The sequence below is a fragment of the Meriones unguiculatus genome, chromosome 11 (genome assembly GCF_030254825.1).
Source record: "Meriones unguiculatus strain TT.TT164.6M chromosome 11, Bangor_MerUng_6.1, whole genome shotgun sequence".
NCBI classification, from domain to species: domain Eukaryota; kingdom Metazoa; phylum Chordata; class Mammalia; order Rodentia; family Muridae; genus Meriones; species Meriones unguiculatus.
The window spans coordinates 35,454,015-35,481,439 of NC_083359.1; the positions used below are offsets into that span (position 1 = coordinate 35,454,015).

Sequence of the window (27,425 nt, forward strand, 5' to 3'; positions counted from 1 at the left end):
TAAACGCATTTTTTGACTTTTTTTTTTTTTTTTTTTTTAATGTTACACTTCAGGAACAGAGATAAAGTTCGCTGCTCCCACCTGACTGGCGAGTACAAGGTACTAGGTTCAGTCCCAAGCACCACAAAGAGGTTACGCTTAGGATGTTGAATTATTTGGACTGAAAATTCAAGAAAGACTTGAAAAAGTTAAGTTGAAAAAGTTAGTGGAGTTAGTCATTGGTAGTATTTTTTTCTCTTTCCTTCAATTCAGTAAATGGAGGGCCTCATTCAAGTTGTTTTAATAGCGCAGTTGCTAAGCAGCATATGACTTAACTGCATCGTTGCTGTGTGGCCTGTGCTTTAACTGCACAGTTGCTTGTACAGCATGGGTTTGGGGGAAGGAGTGGAGCTTGAAGTCCTTACCTCTTTTCCTCGAAGTCCAGTCCCCAACAAGTATACTTGGCTTTCCTCCTGGTAGCGGATCTGGATGTTGTAAACTTTGTCTTTGTACAACACCATGAGGACATATGGATTGTTGACTGTTTTCTTCGAGCTGTCTCTAACCAGGAAGGTGCCGTCCTGGAGGGACAGGTGCTGGTTATTAACGGAAGCAGTGGAAGCTGGTCCTTTTGCTGCTTGTAAAAGACAAGCCCCGAGGTACCTGCAAAGCTGTCATTGTGTCAACTGATGTTGTGTGCTCCTTACAGCTCGGGTCCCCAGGTACCCTGGATCTTTTGATGATCCAGAAAGATAACTGAGACTATATTGAGAAGTTTCAAAGATATTAACTTGAAAACTTTGGATACAAAATATTTTTCAATAACAAATAAGGTGGCTCATTTAATTGTATACCTGCTCACTTCTGCTAACTGGATAAACTTTCCTCCCCACATACCCACTGAGAACACCATTTGCCTGAGAAACTCCCTCATCTCCCCTATACATCTGCTGTAATTAGCTTTTACCCAAAAAACACCTGAACAAAAGTGAACATGGACTTTCTTTGCCCCCAATACTTATAAACATGTGATTTGTTCTCTACTTTAAATTTTCATACAAGAATTACTGCAATGTAATACAGCATGACAAAAATCTAATATTAAGACAGAGCTAATTAGTAAGATCCATGCAAATCACTCCTTCCTCTATGTATTTAATTAGAATGGGATTTAAATAGCCATAAACATGCAATAATGACGTTCCTTTGTTCACTTCTGGTTAATTGAGCCAGTCAGAACATATCTGGTAAAGGAACCTCCCTTTGAATCAGTGAGTCACAGGCTTGGCTTAAATTCAGTCACCCGGGGAGTCTAAAGATTCCCTCAGCCTACTTTGCATCCCCACTTATTAAAAAAAAAATCTCCCCAAGACTCAGGAACAAACAAATGAAAAAACTCCCCCAGATAATCAAATCTGCTGCTGAGCCTGAAAATGGTTGTTGTAGCCTTAACAATGTGAAAGATGAAGGGTCCTCATTCTCCCCTCTCTGATCAAGAGACTTAAGGGTCAATACTGGACCTGTTTAAGACTTCATAATAATAAAAGACTAGCTAAAAATTTCTAGGAGACTTTGGAGATATGCCTTCCCCATGAGTCTTTCTCATAAACTTGGATGGTAACAGTGTTAGGAGGAAGATGAACTAGTAGGATTTCTAATGTTACTACATGATTTGTCTGACCAGAAAATAAAGACATGTTCATTCATTGATTCATTAATGATACTGCCTAATATTTGCCAACTTACATATGATTTCCCTTAATTTAGAATTTTTGCCAGACAAGTGATGGCTCAGAAAAAAAAACATTCTATGGATGCTGATGGGTTGGATGATAGCACTGATGGGTCTTAAAGGAACAGCACCTGGCATCAGGAACAGCAGCAGCTGGCTCATACTTGAGACCCATGCACGTGAGTACCCTTTCCCTCCCTCCACTGACATTTATAACTGTATACAAACGAACGGTAGAATGATACCTGGTTTATCTTCCGTAGAGCAGCTTCTGCCTCTGGCCGGGTAATATAAGAGACATACCACTCGTCATCTAGTGGAGACTACAAATATGAAAATTTAAAAAACACTCTAAGTTCTGTAGCTACACAAACAAAGCAAAAAGGAAAAAAAAAAACAAAACAAAAATTCCCATAAATCGCCATCTCAGTTCTCTGAGGTTTGAAACATTTGTTTTCTTGACTAGAATCATTTAGATGGGGCTACATGGAAGGCATTTTGTGCAAACTGCTCCTTATCATGTCACTAATGCATAGGAACCTCCCTTATAGATTGGAATCTTTCACTGGGAAAGACGGAGATAGAGGAAGTTCTTTGCCTTACTGTATAGTAGTTACATACCTAATGAAATATCTGTCCTAATGGAGGGACCAAGAGACTAACTTTTTCAAGGCCATAAACCAGGGAACAGATGAAAAAAACCAGCTTTATGTTTCTCATTTCTTAGTGCCCCTGCAGACTGTGAGAGAACCCTAAAGAAAACATTAGTTTTCATCTACATCTTTCCCTCCATTTTTGGCTTATGGTGTGAGGGTGTGAAATGCTCTGGATCCAAGACAGGGCCTCAAGCAATGCCAGACAAGGGTGTGACCACCGAGCTACATAGCTGCTCTTTTAATTAAACAGCAACAACAAAACTCCAGCAGAAGACACAAACACAGCAGAGCAGCTAATGGGGAGTTTCTCATGTCCCCTTGCTAGGGAAAAACGCAAACAAAATTAGAAACAGCTGTATTACCTCTTCTTCCCCAGGAGATGGAGGCTGAGGCCTGTTCGGAACTGGCAAGGGTAAGTTTCTGCCTTCGCTTCTGAGAGGTGGTCTGTTGCTGGGACCTTCAGAGCAAAGCATTTTGAAAATTAATTTACTGTCAGCCATTGTTTTCATATCTAATGGCACATCCATCACAGATGCCCCCATGACAGTAATTCATTTTTCAAGAATAAGAGGTTGGAAAAAAATAATTTCCACCTCTTTAAAACTACAAGGGCTACTTGGGCAGTGTTCTGTACCGTGCTGGTGAAACTTGGAGAGAAGAGCCCGGCATTATCCCCTAAACATGCCTACAACATAATGTGGGCCCATATAGTAAAAAAAAAAAAAAAAAAAAAAAAAAAAAAAAAAAAAAAAAAAGCCACAGTTGTTTTACTGAATGCCTCAGTAAAAACACACATAAAGCAGACCTTTCATAGATGCCTGCCATAATAGCCCACATGAATGCTTTTCAAACAGCTCACACACTGGCACCAGTGAAGAAATAATTATGTCCCAGTGTCTTCACAGAGAGAAAGGGAAGTGCCTTGAGAACATTAGCTTTAGAGGAAATGTTTGCTGTAACTTCTGTTCGTCTCGATTCTGCAGCTTCCTAAGACGTACAACTGTTGGACTGACGGACACCACAAACTATCTGCTCAGCCAGGAGCTTGTCAAAGAGCATTGAATAACCACCTCAGTATATGCATACTCTATTCTGAAACCCTATTTTCTTGATTATAGATCATTGAAAGTTTAGGAGAATGACTGTCAGCTTGGGAAATGCTTGACTGTTGGTTGTGGGTGCCAAGGCTGGTTTCTGTATCAGAACAGCGGAATGAACTATAAAGTCCTGTTGTCTGGAATTTTCTTTCATTGTCCTGTGATTGGCTTGTTCCTCCAACAAATGTTTGCTTAGCACAACTCCAGGAGTAAATAAGGCATGCTCTGTATGCTGTCTTTAATCCTCAGGGCTATGTGACTAAAGGGGTACCGCATTTCTTTTGTATGTGAGGCTAAGAGGGTCTGAGGAAATTTCATGCAGCAGTGGCAAGACCAAGACTTAAGGCCTGTGGTTCCCAAACATGACACTGCCTAAGTGAGAACCCCAGAGGCACTGCACCACCCGAGTCCTGGAAGTCCTCATGCTTCGAAGCACCTCGGGTACTTCTGCATCAGGATCCACCAAGGGAGGGATGCCCAGCTAAGAAGAGCTGAGGACTCCTGGGTCAGTTCTTCAGGCTTGTCTGAGATGGCCTTCCCTGTCTGTGAGTAGGGAAACCTGAGCCTGAGCTGCTAGCACCTCCCTTCTCTAGGTTCCCAATGTCCAATCTGAATACTTAGAAGGGCTTTGTTCAGTGAATGAACTCTAACACCACAGGAGTACGACAGGATCAAGTCCTATAGTGCATGGCTGTCTGATTCTATGCCTCACGGTCAGCAGCACTGAGCCACAATCTGTGTGCAGTACATGAGCATGCACACATTTTGTTACATTCAGCTACAATCCTTAACATCCGGGTCTTCATCCAAGTCCTTATGGGAGCTTTGATGGCTTTTGAACATCACATGGTAGAATTGTTAGCTTCTTGAGGTTGGATCTTCCCATGCAAAAGTCTGAGGACAGGATGTCTGCCAGTCTTGAGGTTTAAAAGCATCACTTCTGATTAAGGCAGTTTTCTGAAAGACTTACCTGTGTATACCTACAATCCCCATAACTTACTGGAAAATCCAGTGTGTCATGCTTTAGGAAATGTTGTTGTAAATGAACTACCTGGAATCCAGATGATTATAAGGGACAGGCCCATAATACACAAGTGCTTTTAAAAACATTGAGTGTGAAGAGCTGTGAAAAATTGGGGTGAAGAGAGAACTGGACCGTCCATGGTAAAAATGGGCACTGGAACCTCAGCTTTGAGATTTAGCACCTGCCACTGTGTCAGCAGCGGGCTCTCACCTACAGAATGATGTGCCCTACTGAAAACTACGCTTGTGTAAAATGGATATATTACTAAGTTGTAGATCAAACATACTAATGTAATTTTATACTTAAAACCTGCTTTTTCTGCATGTGAATCACAACTTATATTTTTCCTTTTGGTTTATTCATCTCTTATACAATCTATCCTGATCATAGTTTCCACTCCCTCTACTCTTCCCCGTCCCCCACACCCACACTTCCTCTGTCTTCTGAATCCACTCCTATCCAGTTTCCCTTCAAAAAAGAACAGGCCTCCCAGGAATATCAACTGAATTTAGCATAACAAGATGCAATAAATCGAGGCACAAACCCTTATATCAAGGCAGGACAAGGCAACCCAGTAAGAGGAAAAGGATCACAAAAAAGCAGGCAAAAGAGTCAGAGACAGCCCACTCCCACTGTTAGGAGCCCCATAAAAATCCCAACCTAAAAAACCATAATATATATGCAGAGGACCTAGTTCAGCCCCATGCAGACTCCATGATTGTAGCCTCTGTGAGCCTCTTTGAGCCCTGCTTAGCTGGTTCTGTGGGCCGTCAGAGAGGCTTCCTTTGGCAGCTGCTGAGAGCAGATGCAGAGATCCATGGCCAAACATGGACCATGACTTTTTTCTTTAAAGTGTCTGTACAATTCCCACCAGCAATGAAGGAGGGTTCCCCTCTCCACATGCTCTCCAGCATGTACTGTCACTTGAAGTTTTTATTTTAGCCATTCTGATGGGTGTAAGGTGAAATCTCAGGATCGTTTTGATTTGCATTTCCCTGATAACTAAGGATGTTGAACATTTCTTTTTAAGTGTGTCTCTGCCATTCTATATTCCTCTACTGAGAATTCTGTTTAGCTCTGTACCCCATTTTTTAATTGGATTACTTGATTTGTTACTGTTTAACTTCTTCAGTTCTTTATATATTCCGGATATTAGCCCTCTGTCAGTTATAGGGTTGGTGAAGATCCTTTCCCAGTCTTTAGCCTGTCATTTTGTTCTGGAGATAACCTAGAACCCCTGCACAGATGTAGCCCATGGCAGCTCAGTCTCCAAGTGGGTTCCTTAGTAAGGGGAACAGGGGCTGTCTCTGATATGAACTCAGTGGCTGGCTCTTTGAACACCTCCCCCTGAGGTGGGGAAGCCTTACAGAGGAAGAAAATGTAGCCTGTCCTGATGAGACCTAATAGACTAGGGTCAGAAGGAAAGGGAGGAGAACCTCCCCTATCAGTGGACTGGGGGAGGGGCATGGGAGAAGAGGGACTGAGTATGGGATTGTGAGGGGATGAGGGAGGGAGCTACAGCTGGAATACAAAGTAAATAAATTATAATAAATTAAAAAATAAATTAAAAAGTAATAATATAATAATAATAATAATAATAAATGTGTTTGTTCTTCACTGTATTGTTAAACAATTTTTTTGTTATTGTTAAAATTTTAAGTCAATATTTAAGTCTTGAGCAATTTTACATTAAAGGCAAATCTGGCAGTACTAAGCCAGTTTCCAAGCATGACAAAGATCTACTTAGGAGAGCCAGGAAGTGTTTCTTTTGACACGCAGTCATTCAGCAAGTGTTTTTAAAGTTGCATGCACTGGCCTCCTACTTCAACATCATTCCATAGCAGCCCTGTCTCACAGACCTTTGCTAGCAGCATGGACCAACAGCATCAATGTCCTTGGGAACTTGCTAGAAATGCTGAGCCTCAGGTGACACCCAGCCCTCCTAAGTTAGATCCATGTTTGAATGTGATTCCCAGGTGTCTATGCACACACTGAATGTTGAGAACGCCCACAGCAGACACCCAGTGTCAGCATCCCTGGAAAAGGAGAGCGTCTGGATTCTCCTTCTGAGTTAGGAGCTTTTGTTGTTTTTCAGAGACATGATCTCATGTCATCCAGGCTGGCCACAAACTTGTTCTTTGAAGATAATCTGAAACTCTTAATCCACCTTCCCATGGGCTAAGATTACAGCTATGAGCCACCGTATCTGGTTTGGTTCAGGGTCTCTGAGGCTCGGTTCTTTTTTATTTTATTTATTTATTTATTTATTTTTATTATTAGTTACATTTTATTAACTTTGTATCCCAGCTGTATCCTGCTCCCTCATTCCCTCCCAACCCCACCCTCCCTCTCTCATCTCTTCCCTGCCCCTTCTGGATTCTTATAATCTATATTTTTAATATGCTTCCCAGTTCACAACCTGAGAGCAGATTTATCACTGAAACTACAAAGAAGCTGAGCACTTCTCTGAGCTCTTTATTGAACCATCAGGGACATAGCTCTGGTTGGGAAGTTGAAGAATAAGGCTGGCTCTCTGGTGATCACATGTGTGTGAGTGTGTGTGCTCATGCATGCATGTGTGTGTGTGCGTATGTGTGTAGCATTTTATGTAGTGTCTCATTCCAACAACTCTTGGTACATTGCAGACATTGAATTAACTGATTAAGTGTTAAATGAAGAAGTCATTTACTTTTAGGAAACAAAGCCTTTGCTGACACATTATATTGTAACGTCAAGGAGATATTGGTAGGCAGAAGTCATCAGTGTACAAACCTTGAGAGAAGTATGGTGGCAGGGAGGCACTCTGCTGAAAGCCAATGTTACTGCGGAAACAGAAGAAGAACAAGCTTTAAGTTGGGTTAGGGTGCTGGGACCTGGCTTTGGAATTGGCTAGTGAAGACAGATGTAGATGCTTCTTGCTTTGTGACTGCTGCTCGCCACACGTCCCTGGCATCAGGCTCCCTGGGGAGCAGCATGAAGCGGCCCATTGGCTCTCCTGGTCAGGGATGAGCTTGAGCTTGCTTGGGTTCTTCTAGCCATGCCTTTGTTTCACTGTCTGCTCTTATTATGACTGAGATATTCTAGTTTTAGAGAAGACAATCCTTCTGAGGCCATTGCCCGAGCATGGATGCTTGGCCTCTGTCAGGTACAAGGCACATTCTCTGTTTCCCTATCCAAGATGAAAGAGGGACTCCAAGAACTTCTCAGTTAACTGGGGTTCTTAATATAAACTGGGTTTGTTTGTTTGAAATAAACAAGTTAGAACCCCCCCACCCACCCATGAGTCCATTCCCTGGGACAACTTAGCCCCCACTCCCCTCAAACTCAGAAACTCTGAGAACAAGCTAACTTTTAGGTTGTTCTCCAAGCTCATTTTCCTTGCTTCCTTAGACAGCTCTGCCCACTGGCTCATTTCTTTCTTCCCCAAGCTACCTGGAATTTGCCAGAATGCTAAGCTGTACCGGTTTGTTCTAACTGCTAGCTTGACACAACCTAGGATCTCCAGGGAAGACCGTTTCAACTGAAGAATTATCTAGATCACACTGGCCTGTGGGTGGATCTGTGGGGAATTGCCCTGATGGTTACTTGAGGTAAGAGGATCTAGCCCACTGTAATTACACCATTTCATGGGCTAGAACCTGAACTCTATGTATGAAGAAAGCCAGCCAGCAAAAACATAGGCAAGCAGGCAGGCAGCATGGGTGGACTCACTTCTCTGTGCTCTGGACTATGGGTATGATGTGACTAGCTACTTGATCTCCCACCATGGCTTTCTTGAAAGGCTGGACTAGAACAGTGGTTCAAAACCTTCCTAATGCTGCTACCCTTTAATACAGTTCCTCATGGTATGGTGACCCTCAACCATAAAATCATTTCACTGCTACTTCACAATGGTAATTTTGCTACTGTTAAGAATTGTAGTGTAATTGTAATGTAAATATCTGGTATGCAGGATATCTGATATGCTACCCCCTCCCCCAAAAGGGCCGTAACCCACAGGTTGAGAAACACTGGACTACAGCCTTACATTGCATAGGGAAACAAACCCATCCTCCCCCACATCAGGGTATTTGTCACAGCAGCAGACATGAGACTGGAACAGAAGCCACAAGATGTCATGGTTAGTTAGAACTGAGCGACACAGCCACCAACCTTTCGGAGAAGGCTCCCGGCATGTGAGACAATGGGAATGTGTGCTTGGGGCTGGGCTTGGCAGATCTCGAAGGGAATGTGTTGGAGCTCACAGAAGATAGTGATGGCTGGGGCAAAGGTCTGTGGTGCACTGTGGGGGGGGGGAGGAAAAATTGGAGAGTCAGAATTCAGATCTGGGGACATTTAGAGAACTCCTCCCCTCCCCTCGGTTTAAACCAAAACCAGTTGATGTGAAGAGAGAGACACAGATCCAAAAGATCAGACAGAAGTAGCAAATGGTAGGAAGATAACCTATATTACGTTTTTTCTACATACTTCACCACATGGGAATCATGTAAAATTGCTATTGTTCTCTATAGTGAAATTTTATTTTTGAACTATTTACTTGGCAGAAAATGGGAAACCTTATACATTTTAGGCTTTTTTTTTCCTTCAAAAATTTTTGAAGATTTTTATTTTGTCTTTTGAAAGCTAAAACTACGTTATTTTGTTCATTCACAGTTATTGATTCTGTACCTACACATGTCAGAGGGTCTAAGTATTAGAAAAATTTCTATCAAGACATAGATGCAACTTTCTGTACAGTTAGGTATTCTGAACTAATACACATGAACCTAAGTTCTCCTTGGTAAAGCAACCAAGTAATTCCATTTTACTAGAGCCATGAAGTGTAGCAATTGGTATATGTCTGCTTATGTTGATTGGCTTTGGGGGTTCCATACTCAATAATTCTATTTAAATAGCTGATCAGAAAAATGAGAGAACAAAAGTTTTAAGAAAGATCTCTAGACATACCATCATCTTCATCCTGTAAGGGAAACATAATAAAAGATATTAACTTATCATCAAAACCCAAGTCCTAAGAAGACATTCCTCAATAAAATGTGTCTGGCTCTTCTTTTTTTTTAAACAGATATAGCTTTTCATAATAGATAAGTTGTGGAGGATTCTCTAGAGTTTCCCCATGTTTATAATTCAGCTAGAATCTGCTAAGTGTTTTTTTTATATTTTCTAATATTCACATCCATCCAAAGAACATTCCAATCTGAGATTCCCCTCAAACAGCCAGCTTGAAAGGGGTTCTGAGGGTCCTAAAGGACTTGGACATAACAACATTTACAATTCCCATGATGTGTCTCAGAGACTCATGTAATATTTCAGTCAATTTCCTCCAGCAGCTCTAAGAATGTGATACCCTTTACAATGGAAATGATACTCATGTTTATGGGAGCATTCACCATGGAGAGCAGATAAGGACTCACCCCAAACCTGCCTGACCCATAGTTCCAGCCGTCTTCCTGCCTCTCTTTTGCAATTTTGCCCCTCTTCATTCATAGTGCAGTTTACAAGGTGCATCGTCCCTAACCATTTCAACTGCAGGACCACCTTGTGAGACAGACAAGAGAAAGGCTATTTCCTCTCCTGCTCCAATAAGAAATGAGGTTTGAAAGGACAAAGCAGGTCTGCCTCGGAATAGAAAATCAAAAAGCCAACTTGAACTGTTTTTGTTAGACCAGCCCAGCGGTGTTGAAGCAGTACCTTCCCCCAAACTGTTGTGTAAGGATTAAGCTGGTTACTGTGTGTGCCTGGCATTGGTTAATTCTGACTAGTAAAACTATCTACCCTCAGTCCTACCATCAGTCAGAATCACTCATCCTGAGGAAGGGAGAGTCTCAGCAAAGCGTCACACAAATAAACTGACAGGAGTGCCCGCAGACTGCCAATGTCCCGAGCACTGCTGCCATGTCCCCTCTGGTTCGAAAAGGTACAACCCTAGCTTCCCATGAGGAGAATGAATCCTTCAGAGACTGCGTGCCTCAGGGATGTGATGTTGGCCTCACCGTCCCTCCTCTACTTTATCCCTATGTGTCTGTAGCAAGTTGCTGCCCTGCCATAGCCATTCCCTCCTATCTTCCTAAGACATTCCTGAGACCAGAATGAAGCCAGAGTGACCCCAACCTGTGTTCTCTGCATCATTCAAGGACTATTATACCTCTCACTGCCCTTAAGAAGTCACCCCTGGCTCTGACCCACAGAGCTCCTTTTCTTTCATTGGCCCACACAGACTATGCCATGATGATGTGCAGTAGTGCCTGGGAGATGCTGGGGTGCCTGCCTCCCTGATATTTCAACAAACACAGCAACTAACATAGATCTGCAGAAACATCAGCCACTGCTTGCTGAACATGTGGTCAGAGGAAGGGCTCTGTGATGTGATGGCTATCATGAAAGCAAAGATTGTGGTCAGCAAGATGGCCCAGTGAGCAAAAAAAAAAAAAAAGCACTTGGCACACAATTCCCAGAACCCATACAAAGGTGGAAAGAGAGAATCAACTCCACAAAATTGTCCTCTGACCTCCATTTGCATGCTGTGGTCCATGTGTGTACTGTCCCAGTACTGTGTGTACTGTAGTATTATAAAGATATAATACTACTACTAATAAATTTCAAAATATTTTTAAAGTAGCACAGAGTACAGAGAACATCAGGCAGACCTATATTCAGGTGCAAGGAATCTGAATTTAATGCCTGTGCAACTCTGAGTATATTCTCACTCCCATTAGAGTGTCTTAGTGTCTCCCATTAAGAGAGAAAGAATGGCACACAGGGCCACTAAGACCAAAGCATAAGGAAAGCCAGGTGTGACCAGCCTTTCTGTGGGCCTGAGAAAGCCCCAGAAAAACACCTGACCTCCCAAGGTAGCATCCAGCAACACCGTTCCCTGTCTTTTGTAGCTGTGGAGGTTTTCAGGGAGAAAAGGCAACCTTGGAAACTTCTGTGTCAGACTTGGACTCTGCAGCATCTTCCTGACCCTTTCCTCCATCGCTGACACTATTCACTCTCCTTCCTAATTACCCTTGGGAATTTGGTTGCAAGAAACCAGCCACCCCGGGACCTCTCAGAGGGACAGGAGCTAGGCAATTCAGCCTGATGAACTCCAAGTAAAAAGATGCAGATACTGGTATTTATTCGACTCTTTGTGGGCCTTGCTCTCGATACCTGACTTCAGATGAGGACAAAGCACCTCCTCAGAGCCTACACTGGCTGTTCCTATGCCAAGAATTTCCTAAATGACATTTCACACTTACATTCTCTCTTCTCTCTGGTCCCCATCCGTGCCTGAAATGAATTAGAGCAGAGACATGAACATCCGAGAGTTTCAAAGAGTCAGCCCCAGAATATAATTTCAGTAAATCGCATAAGAAGAAATAAAACCCACTGAGCCGTAGTCAAAGGGGAAGTTGCAAATGCCAGCAAAAAAATGCTGGGGAAAGGGAAAGAAGGGAAATTTGGCCACTGGATGCTCTGTTATCATTGCAAGCTGAGCTAGGCAAACCTTTGTTCTACAGAGCTACTGTAGCAAATAATTACATAATTATATACATATATGTGTTTAGTCAGCTTTTAGTAGCTATTAAATTTCACTGAGGAGATGTTTTTCCAAGCAAATAAAAACATTTTCAATAATATTCCTCTTTGCTGGGGTTTTAAACCGGCCACCACTGGGCCCACCCTTCAAATAATAAGAAAACGGTTGGCAAAGGTCCCTGCTCTGGGCTTTTCCAATAGGGCCTTGGTGCCATTGGCACAGATGGACAGGCCAATCCAATTGCTTTGATAATAGCTGTCTAAGGACTGCAGAGAGAGGGGAAAACTGTACTTCCGGGGAGAGAGGGAGAGAGGAAGGGATGAGAAGAACAATTTGTTGAATAGCTCATGTCAGATGTTTCCCAGGTCTTCCATCAGTTCTTCCCATTTTATTTATTGAAAATTTTGATATTTTGGCCATTGTGATTGTTTTTCATGTATTTTGATTTTGTTAAATAATGCATTAAAATGTTATTAAAGTCAACGACTGAGTATTTTCTTGGCACACTCTAGCCCTAGTCTTGACTGACAGTCACAACTGCCAAGCCAGGAGAATGGTTTTGAATCTTGATAGACAGATGAGATAATGAACCTCACTGTTCCCTCCCCAAGTAGCCCGGCTGGCTCAGAACCTGAGTACACTGGTGTCATTTGGTAAATAGACCATACATGATTTTATAGTAGATCTAAAGCTGTCTGTGATCAGTCCCCTGTGGTTGTAAAAGTGGTTGACAGAAAGAAAGAGGCTAATGCAGGTCTAGAATCCCCAGTCTTTCCTCCCTGCTCCTTTATGAAACAAACTGGCAAACACTGCTCCTGCATGTTGCTCAGGCTTCAGTCGGACAAGGCAGGAAAAGTCCAACAAAAGAGACTGGCTTCAGACAAGGCCTCCCACAGCAGACCCCCCCCCTGCCCTCTGCTCTAAGCACTTCTACTCTTTGCTCAGCTAGATTCCCATTCTCTTCACAGACCTCAATGCTTTTCATCCAACCAGCAAGGAAATGAGCCCTTGCCCTCCCAAGTACGGGGAGTTCAAAGGCCCAATTCAAGCAGCACAGGAGAGTTACCTTGGAACCGGGGGCTTCTTTGCTGTCAGGGGTCCACATCTTTCACTTCTTTCATGTCTGTCCATGGCTGGTGGTAAAGGAGGCTTTTGTATCTTGGGTAAATGCTCCCCAAGGGGCCTACTGAGAGTGAAAAGAAAGGATTTGTAAGAAAGCGCTTCCACTGGGCAGAGCTCTGCAGCAAAACTCCGGGGCTTGATACAATATAGCGGAGGCTTACCTTCCCACTGGGGCCACTGGCTGCAAGACATTAGAGAGGACATGTGAGGGTCAGGCACTTTCCAAAGAATAAGGAAAAGATAAAAAAAATCAAAGCAAACAAAAACTAAAACCGCAAAACAAACCAGAAAAACAGCCCACCTTGTCAGAAAATGTTGGCTTCTTTCCTGTAAACAGGACAAAGCAGAACATTAAATTTGGGACAAGCATGAGGTGGAGGTTGAAAAACAGATTCTGATGAAAACCATATTCGGAGGTGGGGGAACCGACTTCAAGCCAGGCTTCAGATCTGGTCTTTTGCAGAGTACCTGATCATAGGGGCTTAAAAACACCACCTGGCTTGCCCACCACGTCACACAGCTGTGCACATGGTAACGGGATGTGGGGGTCTGTGCTTCTTTGCAACGTGTGACTTAGTGTAACTGAGCATCAAATGGGTGAATGTGTTCTTGGCATTTTCTGTCGTTTTCATTAGCTTAAGCATCTGTTGTCTAGTCTGTCCTGATTTTTGAAGTAAACTGGCGAGTCATGAAGGAGTAATTTCTGTCTCAATCCTACGGTACGATTGATATTATGTAAAGGACGCCATTTGGTTTCTGAAAAAAAAATAATAATAACTTGGGAACAAGGGCTTTAGGACACTGTCCTGGTATGGAAGAACCATTTTATTGGTGATGGTGATGGAGGTTGTGGTGGTCATGAAAGTAGTGGCGGTTTATGGTGGTGATGGTTACAGGAGTGATGGTGGTTGTGGAGGTGATCAAGATAATGATGGTGGTGGCAGTCATTTTTGTTTGCCCACTTGTTTGATTTCTTTGAGGACAGACAGCATTGAAGCCAAGTATTTATATCTGAAGTTCCTTAATGCCCAGTTATTCAGGACAACTTTGTTGTTAGCGTAGCTGAGGTCTTACGGGTTAGGTGTACCGTTTCTTTTCTATATAATAAAAACATTATTAATGAGGGTCCAGTAATCTGGAAGCAGGCTTAACAGTACCTGAGCATGTTGGAATTCTGTTACCTTGGCTGTGCAATCAGTGTAGGTTTGCTGTGAGGTCAGATGATAACTTATATGCAAGGTCAGGGACAAGATGGGGAGGGTGCTGACGAATGCTGGCCAGCTCCTCTTTCTTTCCTACTCTCCCACACTTAGTACCCTAAGGTGTATGCTGATGCAGTCCTCCTGGAATCACATATTCACAACATCCCATAAGGATGTCCATGGTAGACCCAGGAAGGTGTAAGAAGATTGTCTGCTTTGAATAAATCATGGCACAAAGGAAGTCTAGTAAATATTAAGAGTTTGAGATTAAACATCTTCTGTAAAGGGCTACCCCAAAAGCAAATTAATATTCTTTGAACAAAGAAGGCTTTCCTTTTCCAGAAAGTATTTGATTCATAGAAAACAAACAAACAAGCCCAACAGCAGTCTTCTGAAACGCATATGCTCTGGGCTCATTACGAGTTTTATGGTCAAAGTCTAAGCTTTAGCGGAAGAACTTAGCTCTGCCACAGCATCATGGACAAGGACGTAATTCAAAGCCCAAACACGTATTCTCGGAAAATGATAACTCTAAAATATCTACAAAAATGGTAAAAAGTGACTCTTCAAAGGAGTTGTGTCTGGAGATGACTGTAGAGTGTTGACACCTGTATCCCGCTTTCCTGATGCCCTGGCTTAGGGAGCAGGGCTGGAGCCTGCATCTTCCTGCCGTCCTTTTCACACAGCATGCACAGCTCTCCACAGTGAAGTCCAAACTTGATGGAGAACACAGCTTCTCGTGACTCAGCAGAGTGAGCATATGAGTCAGGGGAGCAAGCTGCAGCCTCCAATCCAAGATCTCAAAGTCATTTGGCCCACCGAGGAGAATACTGGGGCCAAGAAAAGGCAAAGGCCTTGCTCAGAGTCCCATTGGAGAGGAGAAGAGATGCAGCTGAGGCCTGGACTCTGTATCTACTCAGCTTAGGTGCTTCCTGCCCACACCCACCTACAGCAGGTTCAAAGCCCAGGACCTCAGCGCCCTGTGATAGGGTACAAAAGTGAGAAAGACATGGGCTCAAGTCTCAACCCACCTATGCAAATAGATCGTGTTATTTAAACTCTGACCTTTTATCGGCTGAGGGGTGGAGCTGATAACACACTCTGTCACTGGCCTGGCATAAGGATGTAAAGCACGTGCCCTACCCCAGGTGGTCAATAAATGGTAGCTAAGTTTTAGAGTTGAATTAAAGACTAACTCTACGTACGAGTAGCTAGAACCAAAGTAGCTGCGGTCATGAGTAAACTGTGAGAAAAGTCCGTAGTGTTTAATCGACTGTATGCATCGACAGCAAAGGTCAATGCTGACATCTGAATAGTACCTCAGAATTTCAGGAAAGCTCTTCTCTGGAGAAAATATCCTCCTTGCCATGAGACGGTGGCCCGAGGAAGTCACACACCCTGGATCACTGAACTAAGCAGCAACCAAAACAGCTGACTCCAGCTCTCCCATGCTCTGCTGCTCAGCCCATTCCCTCCTTGAGAGCCAGGATGCATCCTGCTGTGTCTTGGCCAAAGTACACACAGCTCACAGCAATGGTGCAGTGAGAACAGCCCAGGGACAAAGAGCAGGGGTTCTGGCATCAAGCTGATCCGGAGTTAGGTCTCTACCTTCATCATTTGGTATCTGAGTGATTTGGAAAGTTACTGCTTTTGTGCCTCAGTTGCTTTCTCTGTAAAGTGAGGATGCTTCTCACAGCGTCACAGTACTGTGCCAGTTATGAAATGAGATAATGTGTATAAAAGAAAGAGCACTTAGCACTCTATAAGCGTAGCTACTGTTATTGTGCATAAAATATGAGTAATACCAACCTAGTGTAAAGGGTTCTCGGTCAAGAGGTGCCAGTGAGCGGTCAAGGGGAGGTTTCGTGCTTCTGTCTATTGATGGAGGAGGCACTGGGGAGGAAAAGGCTGAGGTCAGTTATAAGAAGAAAGCTTTCTGCTGGGGACTGGGTGTATGGGCTGGTGGGCAGAAGGCAACCTTGTGCTTACATTTTGCTGTTTTGTGGTTTCGACTTCTGCTGGGCTCATCATGGTTGGGTTGGGGTGTAGACAGTGGCTGCGTGAAATTAAAAAAAAAAAAAAACATCCAAATGTTGGGAAGCCTTTCCACATTGGCCTCTGTTAGACTTGGTGGCACTGTCTCCCCAGATGTGTCTGGCTCCCCTTTCTCCATCTTCACATCCCACCCACAGCTAGCGACCCCCTCTGTCAGCTGAGCTGCTGGGGTTGTCACCTCTCTGAACTTCCTCACTTTCTCAAGCAACAGACTTGCTGCATGACAAAGGACAAAGCAGAAACTTCCCTGCCCAGCCCTTCAAATCAGAAATGAAACATGAGCCCCATGTGAAGCCCTATACAAGATGCCCCTGTCTACCTTTCCAAGCCATTTTTATGTTCTCTGATGCTTCCAGCGTCCCTGTATAAGGGTCTCCTTACAGTTCTCACAAAGCCCAAAGCTCATACCTACTCTCAAATGCCTCTGTGCCTATGTTTCCTCCTCCTGGAATGTTCCCTTTGCTTTCCACATGACTGGCTTGTTTTATGCCAGCTCAGTGTCAGCTCTGTACCCTCCATCATGTTACCCAGGCTTCTGCCTTCCTAACCACATCCTCAAATCGTTTCTATATCTGTGTACTTATCAAAATGTTATGAAAGTTGGTGCACTATGCGCTGTTCCCTGTTCTTCCCCTGGCATGGAGAAAACTGGTGTGGAGTAGCTGTCAATGTGCTGGACAAATCATGCCTCCCAAAGGTGGAGGTGAAAATCTTCAGGCTCCAAAGGCAAAATGGGCTGCATCAAGTCAGTCCTTTTGCAGAGGTGCCTATGCCAGCAGGAGGGGCCATTTATGAGAAGAGGTTCTCACCACTATGAGGTCTCTGTATGTGCCAAGATCCTCCTTCTACCTCTGTCTCCCTTTCTAGTTCTGACACTTTGGCTCTTGCCACAGTTGTTAAAGTGTGGTGGCCTCTTGCAGAAAGAGCTGACTCCTTTAGACTGGGCTTGATACTGATTCATTTAGACTGAGCTTCATGTGAGCTCCACAGAAGCCGGACTATATGCTGAAAAGGAAGGAAAATGGAGCTTGATGCCGCTATTTCTCCCTGGCTACAGTGAATTGGAATCTTGGTCTGAAGGCATCATTCCCTGTAATTTTTTATCTGGCCAGCAGGTGGCAAAATACTGTTTGCAGAAGAAGGCCTAGATTGGGAACCTAGGCCACACCAGATGTCGGGGCCAGACTTGGTTCGCCTACATTAAATAGTAGGGGTAGCACAATGAGTATTGGAAGAAGAGACTCTCGTCATACACGCAGTCCATGTTGTTTATGGTACCAAAAAAATGCTAATAAACATCACATACTTAGAAACTCACTGCAAAACTGAACCGCGGAACAGAAAGCGAAGGTGCGCATTCCCTGGCATAACCATCACTTACAAACTTAGAATCAGTAAAGGTGCTTACTTCCTTTTCTGTCTACAGGAAGAAAGAATTGCTGTGGACTCAAAGTGGCCTGGAAGAAAGGGAGGAGGCTTACCGAGTGATTCCGGCCTGTTGGCAGGGGAGGGAGGGCGGCCATTGGTCTCTGGGGTGGCACCGGAGGCTGCTGGGAGACCTTGCCGGCAAGAGGCCTGTCTGTGGAAACACAGTATTAAAAAGAAAGAAGAGACATTTAATGCTATTCAGGAGGCAGAGGTGGGCCGATCTCTGAGTTTGAGGCCAGCCTGGCCTACAGAGCTAGTTCCAGGACCACCAGAGCTACACAGAGAAACCCAGTCTCAAAAAACAAACAAACAAACAAACAAACAAAAACCAAGTATAAAAAAGGAAAAAGAAAAGAAGGAAGGAAGGATGGAAGGAAGGAAGGAAGGAAGGAAGGAAGGAAGGGGAAGAAAGAAAGAAGGAAAGAAAGGAAGGAAGAAAAGAAAAGAAAAGAAAAAAGAAAAGAAAAGAAAAGAAAAGAAAAAAGAAAAGAAAAGAAAAGAAAGAAGCAATGAAAGACTGAAGTGAATGTTGTGTAAGTGCAGGATCTCCTGGAACAGGTTGTGCCTGGCCATGCAGCTTAAGGTGCCAGGAGCACCTGAGCCTTGTCCTCCAGACCTGCACCAGCATGAGTCCCAGCTATAGCCAGACCCAGCCTGGGTCCAACAGAAGGATGGGAGTCCTTGGCCCCTGTCTGTTCCTCTTCCTGCAGAGTTGGCTTGACTCTTCATATACGGGGGATTAACTCCCATCGTACCTCGCACAAACAGGTAATATGTGAGACACTGCCAGTCAAAGGAAGCCTCTACAGAATTACCCCAGTGAGTCTACATATGTGGATGTACAAGTATATATGCATACATGATCCTGTGTGTATATATATACATGCAAATATGTACATACAGAGCACACGTGTGTATGTTCACATGCACACTTACATGCTCAGAAACATGAGTGTATGCTGACACTTATGCATGTACGCTTACACGTGTGCATGCCTGCATACACACACTCACACTGTGCACAGAGCTGCTTATCAGGATTAAGTTAGCTGCCACTCCCGTGGGCCCCTTGTTCTGTTACTTCCTTCCCTCTGGGCTGCTATACCCTCCTACTTCCTCCTTTTGCCTGTCTCCTCTCAAAAAGGGAGGAGCTGGCCCCCAACTCCATTACCAAATTAAACAGCACATGGTCTTGCCTTAGGCAGACACTCATGTTATTCTGATCACCACAGAACTGCCTAAGACCAGCTTGACAAGTTTGGGAGTTCTTACCCCTTTGACTGGGAGAGGCCAGCATGGAACTTTGAGGCATGAGCAACAAGCAGGCAAGGGCTTCCTAGCTTCTTAGCTTTTAGCCCTGGTGCTTTATTTTAGCCACAGAAACCCTAACCAAGAGGCTATGTTAGTTTTGGGAGGATTGTGGAAGGAGGCTGGAACTTTGGACTAGAAAAACCATTGCGTGCTCTCTTGATTCACCCCCTTTTTGTCAGCCCTCATGAAGGGTCTCAGGCAAGAGGCAAGGGCAAGCCTGGTCTCCACACCACAGGCTGCCTTTTACCTCCTTTGACAGGCCACATTCCTTGGGATCTCAGGGCCTTTGTGCTGCCATTTCAACTGCTTTAAATGTTCCTTCCTTACTCCACTCGGACTCATATACAACCGACTCTTACTCAGTCTTAATACACTAGTTAACACCAGCTGAAGATTACTGCTCAAGTGTCACATCCTGAAAGAGCAAACCCATTGATCACACTGACTTAATGTAATGACAGAGTGTATTTGTTTAGTGTGGCCCCACCCAGCAGACCAAGAGTGAGCGAGGAAGAGCTCTGTCTTGCTCACTCTGTGTCTTTGTGACATGCACCTAGAGACATTCCCCAACCTGGTTTCCCTCTTCTGCTCCATTTCCCTAAGTCTGGAACAGCCTTGATGATACTTGTAGCTCCCTGCCTGTTAGCTTTAGTGTTCTGTCCCTCACTTCACAAAGTAAGGTGGTGGGGTGGAATCTGGAGCAGAGTACAGCACAGCTCCCAGGGTGAGATCCATTGCTCCCTCCATGCAGAGGAAGCCAAGTGTGCCTGTGTTCATTCTCTGTCACTGCCTCTACTGGAGAGTAATTCTCAAAAGACAAAGGGACATCTTCCTTCTTGATGGCTTCAGCACATGGGTCTCTGGCTCACAAAAAGAGATGGGTAACATTTATGACTTTGAGAAAGAGAGAGAGAGGAAGGAAGGAAGGAAGGAAGGAAGGAAGGAAGGAAGGAAGGAAGGAAGGAAGGAAGGAAGGAGAGAAAGAAAGTGAGAAAGAAAGGAAAAGAAAGTGAGAAAGAAAGGAAGAGAAAGAAGTATAGAAGTATATATGGGTATAGAGAAACAGGTAGGTGAGGGACATCCTAAAGTCTGTCTCACTGTAAAGGCAGAAGCAATTCCTCTGAGTATCTTCCCATTTATTGTGACCATCTGTAGTTGGCAGTGCCACATGACTGCCCTCTTCCCAGCAAGCCTCTGTCCTCTGGTCTATCATTAGCCCACTTCACTCATGAGGAAATGTCCAGAGAAACAGATTCTTTGGCCTCATGCCGCACAGATTTTCAGGAGAGCAGCAATCAGCACCCAGAGCAGCTCAGTGGGCAGCTTGTCCCAGGGCTGCCAGGGCCAGCAGGCTGCAAAAGAGGCTCTTACCAATGTACATGGAGTTGGTGTTGGGGAAAGGCTTGGCGGGCAGGATGGAGTTCTGCAGAGCCTCCTCATCGTTGGAGGGCGGAGGCTCATAATCTGCAGCATCATCCACCAGCGCTTCCTCCTCCTCATTGGGGGACTCATAGTCACCATCGTCCTCCCCATCCGGATCATCATCATTGGGACTTTCGTAGTCATCTTCCTGCCAATACAGTGGAGGGACAGCACAGCTTGTACCGGTGTCACAGGATGACATTTTACAGTATGGATTCTGTGAGAAGTCTGTCCAAGACCCCAGCGTCCTCCCGACAGATCTGTCACAGAAGGGAACCACAAAGTATGATGGCCTCCAGGGACTGGAAAACTCATGCTTTTGGGACAGGATTGAAGACTAGTCAGCCCCTGGCTGAGCACAGAGGACTCAAGGCAAGCCTTGGCAGGAATCCAGCTGCTGATGCACAAACACATCTGGGGAAATTGGCTCTCTTGTTCCTTTTGTACAAAATGAATCTGTTGCATTCCTTTGTTTTCCCTTATAAACCAGACTTTTACAAAAGCCATTTTCTTTCAAATGAAATGCTTTCATTTACTAAATCCCAATAGAACAAGGGACAGTCAGCGTATGGATTTTAAAAGACCCAAAGGCGGCCGCTTACCAGAAAGACGACTTAGGTAAAGAGTTGGGCAGCCTGGGTCCCACATCTGCCTCTACCAGGCAAATGGCTTTGCATAAGGTACATCCTCCCGCAGGCTCCTCAGCTTTCTCTTCCAGCACAGAATTCTTACCCCCACATGGCTTTGTATGTGATGACCATGTGTGGTCATCGGACTTTGAAAGGTGTCGGCACTGTGACCCTTCCAATATAAAATAGGTGTGGGAGCCTTTCCAGTGCTAACGCTTCCTTCTGTAACGCTTTTCCCTCTGTGTTACCAAGGGTAACGTAAGTCCATGAGAAAGGTTACAGTAGCATAGATTTCTAGGAAAGATAGTGGGAAGGGAAGGGCTGCTATTTGGTATGGTAGCAGTGATAAATGGTGTGGCCAGTGAGTCACAGCCCACCTCTGTATTCATCAGGGTAGCTGAGCCCACTCATTCACTCACTGCCCATGGCTGCTTCTATGCCACAGGGGCAGAGCTGAATAGTAGAAAAAGAAACATTTGGGCTTCCAAAGCTGGAAATAGTTACTGCCTGGCCCTTTCTGGACCCTGAAATGAGATGTTTCAAAGTCTTGTTGGTGGAGGGAGTGTGCTCCCTTTTCAGCATTAAGGTCGATGTAAGGCCATTCTGGCCATTGCTACAAGAGTGACTTAGCATGTGCTCTTAACCACTGAGCCATCTCTCCAGCCCCATTTAAAATAATTATTTATTTATTTACTTATTGTATGTGTACACTGGTATCCTGCCTGCATGTAAGTCTGTGTCAGATCCCCTGGAACTGGAATTGCAGACAGTGAAGAGCTGCCATGTGGGTGCTGGAAAAACAGCCAGTGCTCTTAACCCCTGAGCCATCTCTTAGAGACCAGGCATGGTGGCACACACCTGTAATCCCAGCACTCGGGAGGCAGAGGCAGGTGGATCTTTGTGAGTTTGAGGCCAGCCTGTTCTATACAGTAAGCCCAGGACAGTCAAGGCTACACAGAGAAACCCTGTCTTGAAAAACAAACAAACAAACAAACAAACAAACAAACCAAAATGAATCAAAACAACAAAAAAAGAGTGACTTAGCTTAAGCTATACTCACAAAGGATGACCAGCCACCATCGTCTTCTTCGTCGTGGCTTTCTGTGAAAGAGATGACACCACCATCAGCACCCAACAGGGAGTCGGTCTGCACAGCTCTTCCCCAGCCCAGGGTCCATCATAGGCCTTTAGCCTTCCTTCTACGTGTGGGGGGGGCAGCAACTGCTGCGATGAGTACAATTTACCCCCCCACCCCCCAGAGTGCATGTTAATCTTAATGTTGTGCTAATGAGAAGTGTTAGGACCATTAAGAGATAATTAGGTCGAAAGGGTGGATGAATTAACATCTTTCTCTAAGAGACTAACTTGAGTCTCTCCAGACTGGAGTAAAGTCACAAGCCTACTCCTGGTATTTTGGCCCCTTACTATTCTCATATTTTCACACATGATGCTATTTGTAATGCAGTCTTAGCCAGAAGTTGAACGGACGGCAACACCACGCTCTCATACCTCTAGAACTTTGAACTCGATAAACTTCTTTCCATTATAAATAAACCAGCTTTAGGAACAGCGTTATAGCCACAGAAAACATACTAAGATAACAACTTATGATTGTTCATAGCATTTCTATCTAAAGAGATCATTCTGCCAGAGAGCAGTAGTGGTACCTAATCTTTCTTGTGTGCATATAAAAGTCACCCAGGATTGTTTTCATAGAGTAAGACCAGGGGCTTTATTCAGGGGGTCCCTTATTCAATAGGACTGGGCTGGGTCCTCGAACCCAAATCTAGATGTTTTGTGCAACTGAACAATGGAAAACTGCCTGAAAGACTCAGACACTGGCTCAGCTCAGGTGTTCAAAGCTAAGTCTAGGCTGCCCCACAGAGCAAGTAGAGTTCTGCAGTGTACCTCTAGAGTGGCATCCCTCCTCCTCTCAGTGAGAACGAATACCCTTCCGTGACAAAGACCTGGCTGATGAGCTAATGAGTCGGGTCCCATGCTCGGCACTCAAAGAGGCCAGAACTGAAGCACACATCACCTCCTAAAGCAATTGCCACTCAGCCCCAGTACTGTTACCTGTCTCCTCAGGAAACCGCTGAACCTGGGGTCTGTAAGGGCAAACAAACAGCATCTCAGTAGCCTGTCAATCTAAGGGCTTCTCCTTCCCCCAGATTAGCCCTCTACACCAATGAGGATTATGTCTCACTACCCAAAACTTGTACCCCTGTTGCTTGGCAACCAGAGTTTGGCTGTCCCCCAGCTTCTGGAGACCACTAAAGCCTCACTGGTGTCACAGAAGAAAACTTGTGACTGTTTAAAGATCTAGGGAATGTTCCTTTAATGTCCTGGATCCTAGGGCAAAAATGTTTGCCAGGGAAAGGGAAATCCCCGCCTTCCTTGAACACTCTCTTCATGACCCCTGAGACAGAGGTAAAACAATCAGGTAAAACAGTCAGGGCAACACCAGTGTTGCAGATTCTTTTCAAAGCTCAGTTCGGGATTTTAATTCTTTAGTCCCCTTGTAGTAGCACGCAGGCCAGAGCTGCCCACTCACTTTCGTGTAAAAATGCTTCTTCTCTCTTCGTTCTTGTTGATGTCTTGACTTAACTTGCTGAGAATCCTACAAGATAAAGACACATATGAAGAGAGAAAACAGTCTCCTCCTGGTCTTCCCCTTCCTGACCTACATGGCCTCCAAGCATGCAGGCCCAACTTGGACAATCTTCTTTTGTGCCCATCCTCCCTAAGTCAGCCTCAGACCTTGTCTTCACCTAGCTAGAACCTGTCACCTCCTTCTTCAGGACCTGACCCAGTGCCAATCACTTCTCTTGCTCCCATGAAGCCCTCTGTCATCTCTGACCTGAACCTTCATAGTTTGGCTCTAAGTGTGCCTTAAAAACTGGTCAGCTTACACCTGGCTCCTCCCTGCTCTGGAAGTCTGGGGACGTACGATCTGCCCGCTGGTGTTGTCTCACTATTCTGTCATACATAGGGCGTGGTCCCCCGAGCCTTGGTTGATCACTCTTATGCAGGTGCCTGGCTCACATGCGTGATCAAAGTGGCTCAGCTGCCCATGTGTATTTCTTAACACAACCTCCAATAGGCTGTTATTCATCCTGCTATCCCCGCCCCCAACACTGTCCCTCATTGTATCTACTTAGTGACATGGTATGATGGCCAATCTTGCTTATCAACTTAATTGGATTGAGAGATAGCTAAGAAATTAGGACATCACAATTCCTCTGTGTTTGTGAGAGTATTTCCAGAGATGATCAGATCACTGAGTGCTTTACATAAAGCAACAGTTTAACTCATTTGAGGAAAGACAGAAAAACAAAGCACATGATAGAGCTGTGGGAGAAGAGCCCCTCATCCAGGATTTGCTCAAAGACTCCCACCAGCTTAAAGCCAAGAATGCAAATACAACTGACAACATTTGCTGCAAAGGCATTCAGAGACATTTAATAGAGAGATGCTTTAATAAGGATGTTAAAATAGCAACAAATCATGCTTAATACCAATGTATACATGACCTTTCTCCACTAGCGAAAACCTACAGTTTTCTAGGAATCTCACTAGAAAGCACACTGACGGTGAAAGACATGTCTTCGCCTCCTTGCAGTCTTGTGTCTCATGGTTTATTTTTATAATATTGTAAACGTATGGGGCCATCCTGTAATTTCCCTTATCAAAAAGAGACAGGAGGACCCTGGGTAAGATGCTCAATCCTCATTCAGAAAGGCAAATGGGATGGACATTGGAAGAGAGAGAAAACAGGGAACAGAACAGGAACCTACCACAAAGAGGCTCTGAAAGACTCTACCCTGTAGGGTAGCAAAGCAGAGGCTAACACTCAGAGCCAAACTTTGGGCAGAGTGCAGGGAATCTTATGAAAGAAGGGGTAGATAGAAAGACCTGGAGGGGACAGGAGCTCCACAAGGAGAGCCAAAAAAAAAAAAAAAAAAAAAAAAAAATCTCAGCACAGTTTTTATTTATTTATTTTTTTGAGACTGATACTCCAACCAAAGATCATTCATGGAGATATCGTAGAGCCCCTGCACATATGTAGCCCATGGCAGCTTAGTGTCCAAGTGGGTTCCCTACTAAGGGAAACAGGGACTGTCTCTGACATGAACTCAGTGGCTGGCTCTTTGATCACTTCCCCCTGAGGGTGGGGGTGGGAGGGGCAGCCTTGTCAGGCCAGAGGAAGACAGTGCAGCCACTCCTGATGAAACCTTATAGGCTAGGGTCAGAGGTAAGGGGAGGAAGTCGTCCCCTATCAGTGGACTGGGGGAGGGGCGTGGATGGAGAAGAAGGAGGTAGAGTGGGATGTGAGGGGATGGGGGAGGGGGCTACAGTTGGGATACAAAGTGAATAAACTAAAATTAATAAATAAATTCATTAAAAATATATAAATTTTTAAAAAGAGACAGAAGGGGGGGGTCTGTTTCTAGTAAACACGTGGGCTGTAACTTGAGAGCAGCCAAGCAGAATGTATGGGGACTCCTAAGACACTTAGGGGCTACTGTCCTTGAAGAAGCTCACATCATCCTCTCTGGGCATCTCCTTCTAGTAATCCCTGTGTTTAAATATACACCACATATTCTTTCTATTTTTAATGAACTCTGCTTCACATAAGCTCATCCTGAATTTCTTCTCTGCAGTGAAGTCAAAGATGGTTTCACCTGAGTGGAGGTCCCTGAAGGAGAAGGGGACTCTTCAGGCTACCGGGGATTGTTGTGTTTTGTGTCTCACAGCGCATAGCTTTTCTACACCCTTTCACACCTATTCTCTGCCTCACTACAGGCCCAGAAGCCACAGAGCCAAAGAGCATACTCATTTCATGAGCCCAAATAATCAGTCCTTTAAGTTGTCTTGCTCAGATATTTCATCACAGCGGTAACTAAATCACCCACATGGATACTTATGAAAAAGCACTCCCAATAAAGGTACAGCATGCACAGCGAGAAACTAAATCCAGCCCCCGAGGCCCAACTTCAGTCAAAATAGCTGACTATACCATGTGCTCAGGTACATCCACACAGAACTAGCAGGTCACCAAAACCCAGCACAGGGAGGGCCTTGGCTCCTGGGCTATATCTCAAGTAGACCCTAGCAACCTTTAGAGCCTCAGAACAGGGGACTCCAGACTCCAAACTCCAGGATGGCCCTCCCTAGTGAGTCAGCTCCATGCTCTGGAGACTGTGTTCGTGAAGGAGCTTCGGAGACCATCCCAATTATTTTTTGCAGGAGGTGACAGAGGTTCAGACAAAACAAGAGGTGTTCTAGGTAAGTGATGAGGACTGCCTGTATCCACAACACACACCCATCCCGACAAAGCCATCATCTCTCAGTTTCCCTTGAATGTACCACACCCTGGTGCAGCTCTCAGTGTTGTTTCATTCCTGGGAAAGGACACTCTTGAGCCTCTTCCTAGCTGTGAAAGTGGCGTTCAACCTGTGTTCCTTCTGCCGATTGTCAGCTCATGGGAACAAGTTATTCTAGTGCAAACTTGCTAGATTAGCAAGAACAGTCCTTAACAATCCTAGCATTTTTATTCCTTCCTCAGTCCCAAGTCACTGCTCAGGACCCTCGCCTTCACACGAGTGACAGGACAGATGAAGGTGAAGAGTCTCAAGAGTACAGACAAATAAAGCAATGTTAAGCCCTCCATAACAACGCCATTGTTGGAACTTCAGAATTTAACCACTGTCTACAGCAACAGTTCTCCACCTATGGGTCATGACCCCTATGGAGTTCAAAATACCCTTTCACAGGGGTCACCTAAGACTATTGGAAAACACAGGTATTTACATTACAATCTATAACAGTACCAAAATTACAGTTATAAAATAGCAGTGAAAATAATTTTATGGTTGGGGTCACCACAACACGAGGAACTGTGTTAAAGGGTCACAGCTTTAGAAAGATTAAGAACCGCTGTTCTAAAGTGAGAAGCACTTTAAAGCCTGGGGCTGGGGGGGGCGCACTTCCTAGTTTCTTCTAAACACAGCATGAGGATGTTTGTGACATGACTATTGTCACACGTGACCCGGCAGTGGTTGTTTAAAGCAGGTATGCTGAAGGTCTCCTATAGGACGGTCAAAGGAGCGTGCATCCTGCATTCTGCCAGGATAGGTGACAGATGCTACAGCAGCCACTCTTGTTTTGTCACTTGCTCACTTAAAAACCTGCATTAGGGGCCTTCTAACTACCAAGAACTCCGCTGGGCACTCTAAAGTGCAC

General features: G+C 44.6%; 1 protein-coding gene across 4 annotated transcripts in view; it reads right to left on the reverse strand.

Annotated features, from left to right (window-relative positions):
* The window catches only part of Lcp2 (lymphocyte cytosolic protein 2), a 49,658-nt gene that overhangs the window by 4,760 nt on the left and 17,473 nt on the right, over window positions 1–27,425 (reverse strand). The window contains exons 5-21 of one of the 4 annotated variants that reach the window (XM_060363870.1): window positions 23,734–23,799; window positions 23,256–23,287; window positions 22,240–22,280; window positions 20,500–20,698; window positions 17,871–17,968; window positions 16,324–16,390; window positions 16,144–16,242; window positions 13,434–13,459; window positions 13,294–13,313; window positions 13,077–13,193; window positions 11,730–11,760; window positions 9,436–9,448; window positions 8,641–8,770; window positions 7,261–7,310; window positions 2,730–2,824; window positions 1,957–2,034; window positions 405–560 (exon numbers count right to left, since the gene is read on the reverse strand). In XM_060363870.1, the coding sequence (XP_060219853.1) occupies window positions 405–560; window positions 1,957–2,034; window positions 2,730–2,824; window positions 7,261–7,310; window positions 8,641–8,770; window positions 9,436–9,448; window positions 11,730–11,760; window positions 13,077–13,193; window positions 13,294–13,313; window positions 13,434–13,459; window positions 16,144–16,242; window positions 16,324–16,390; window positions 17,871–17,968; window positions 20,500–20,698; window positions 22,240–22,280; window positions 23,256–23,287; window positions 23,734–23,799 (1,318 nt within the window). Of the gene's footprint in view, window positions 1–404; window positions 561–1,956; window positions 2,035–2,729; window positions 2,825–7,260; window positions 7,311–8,640; window positions 8,771–9,435; window positions 9,449–11,729; window positions 11,761–13,076; window positions 13,197–13,293; window positions 13,314–13,433; window positions 13,460–16,143; window positions 16,243–16,323; window positions 16,391–17,870; window positions 17,969–20,499; window positions 20,699–22,239; window positions 22,281–23,255; window positions 23,288–23,733; window positions 23,800–27,425 lie in introns of all 4 variants that reach the window. The other 3 variants (XM_021631430.2, XM_060363869.1, XM_021631420.2) reach the window with 3 other exon arrangements.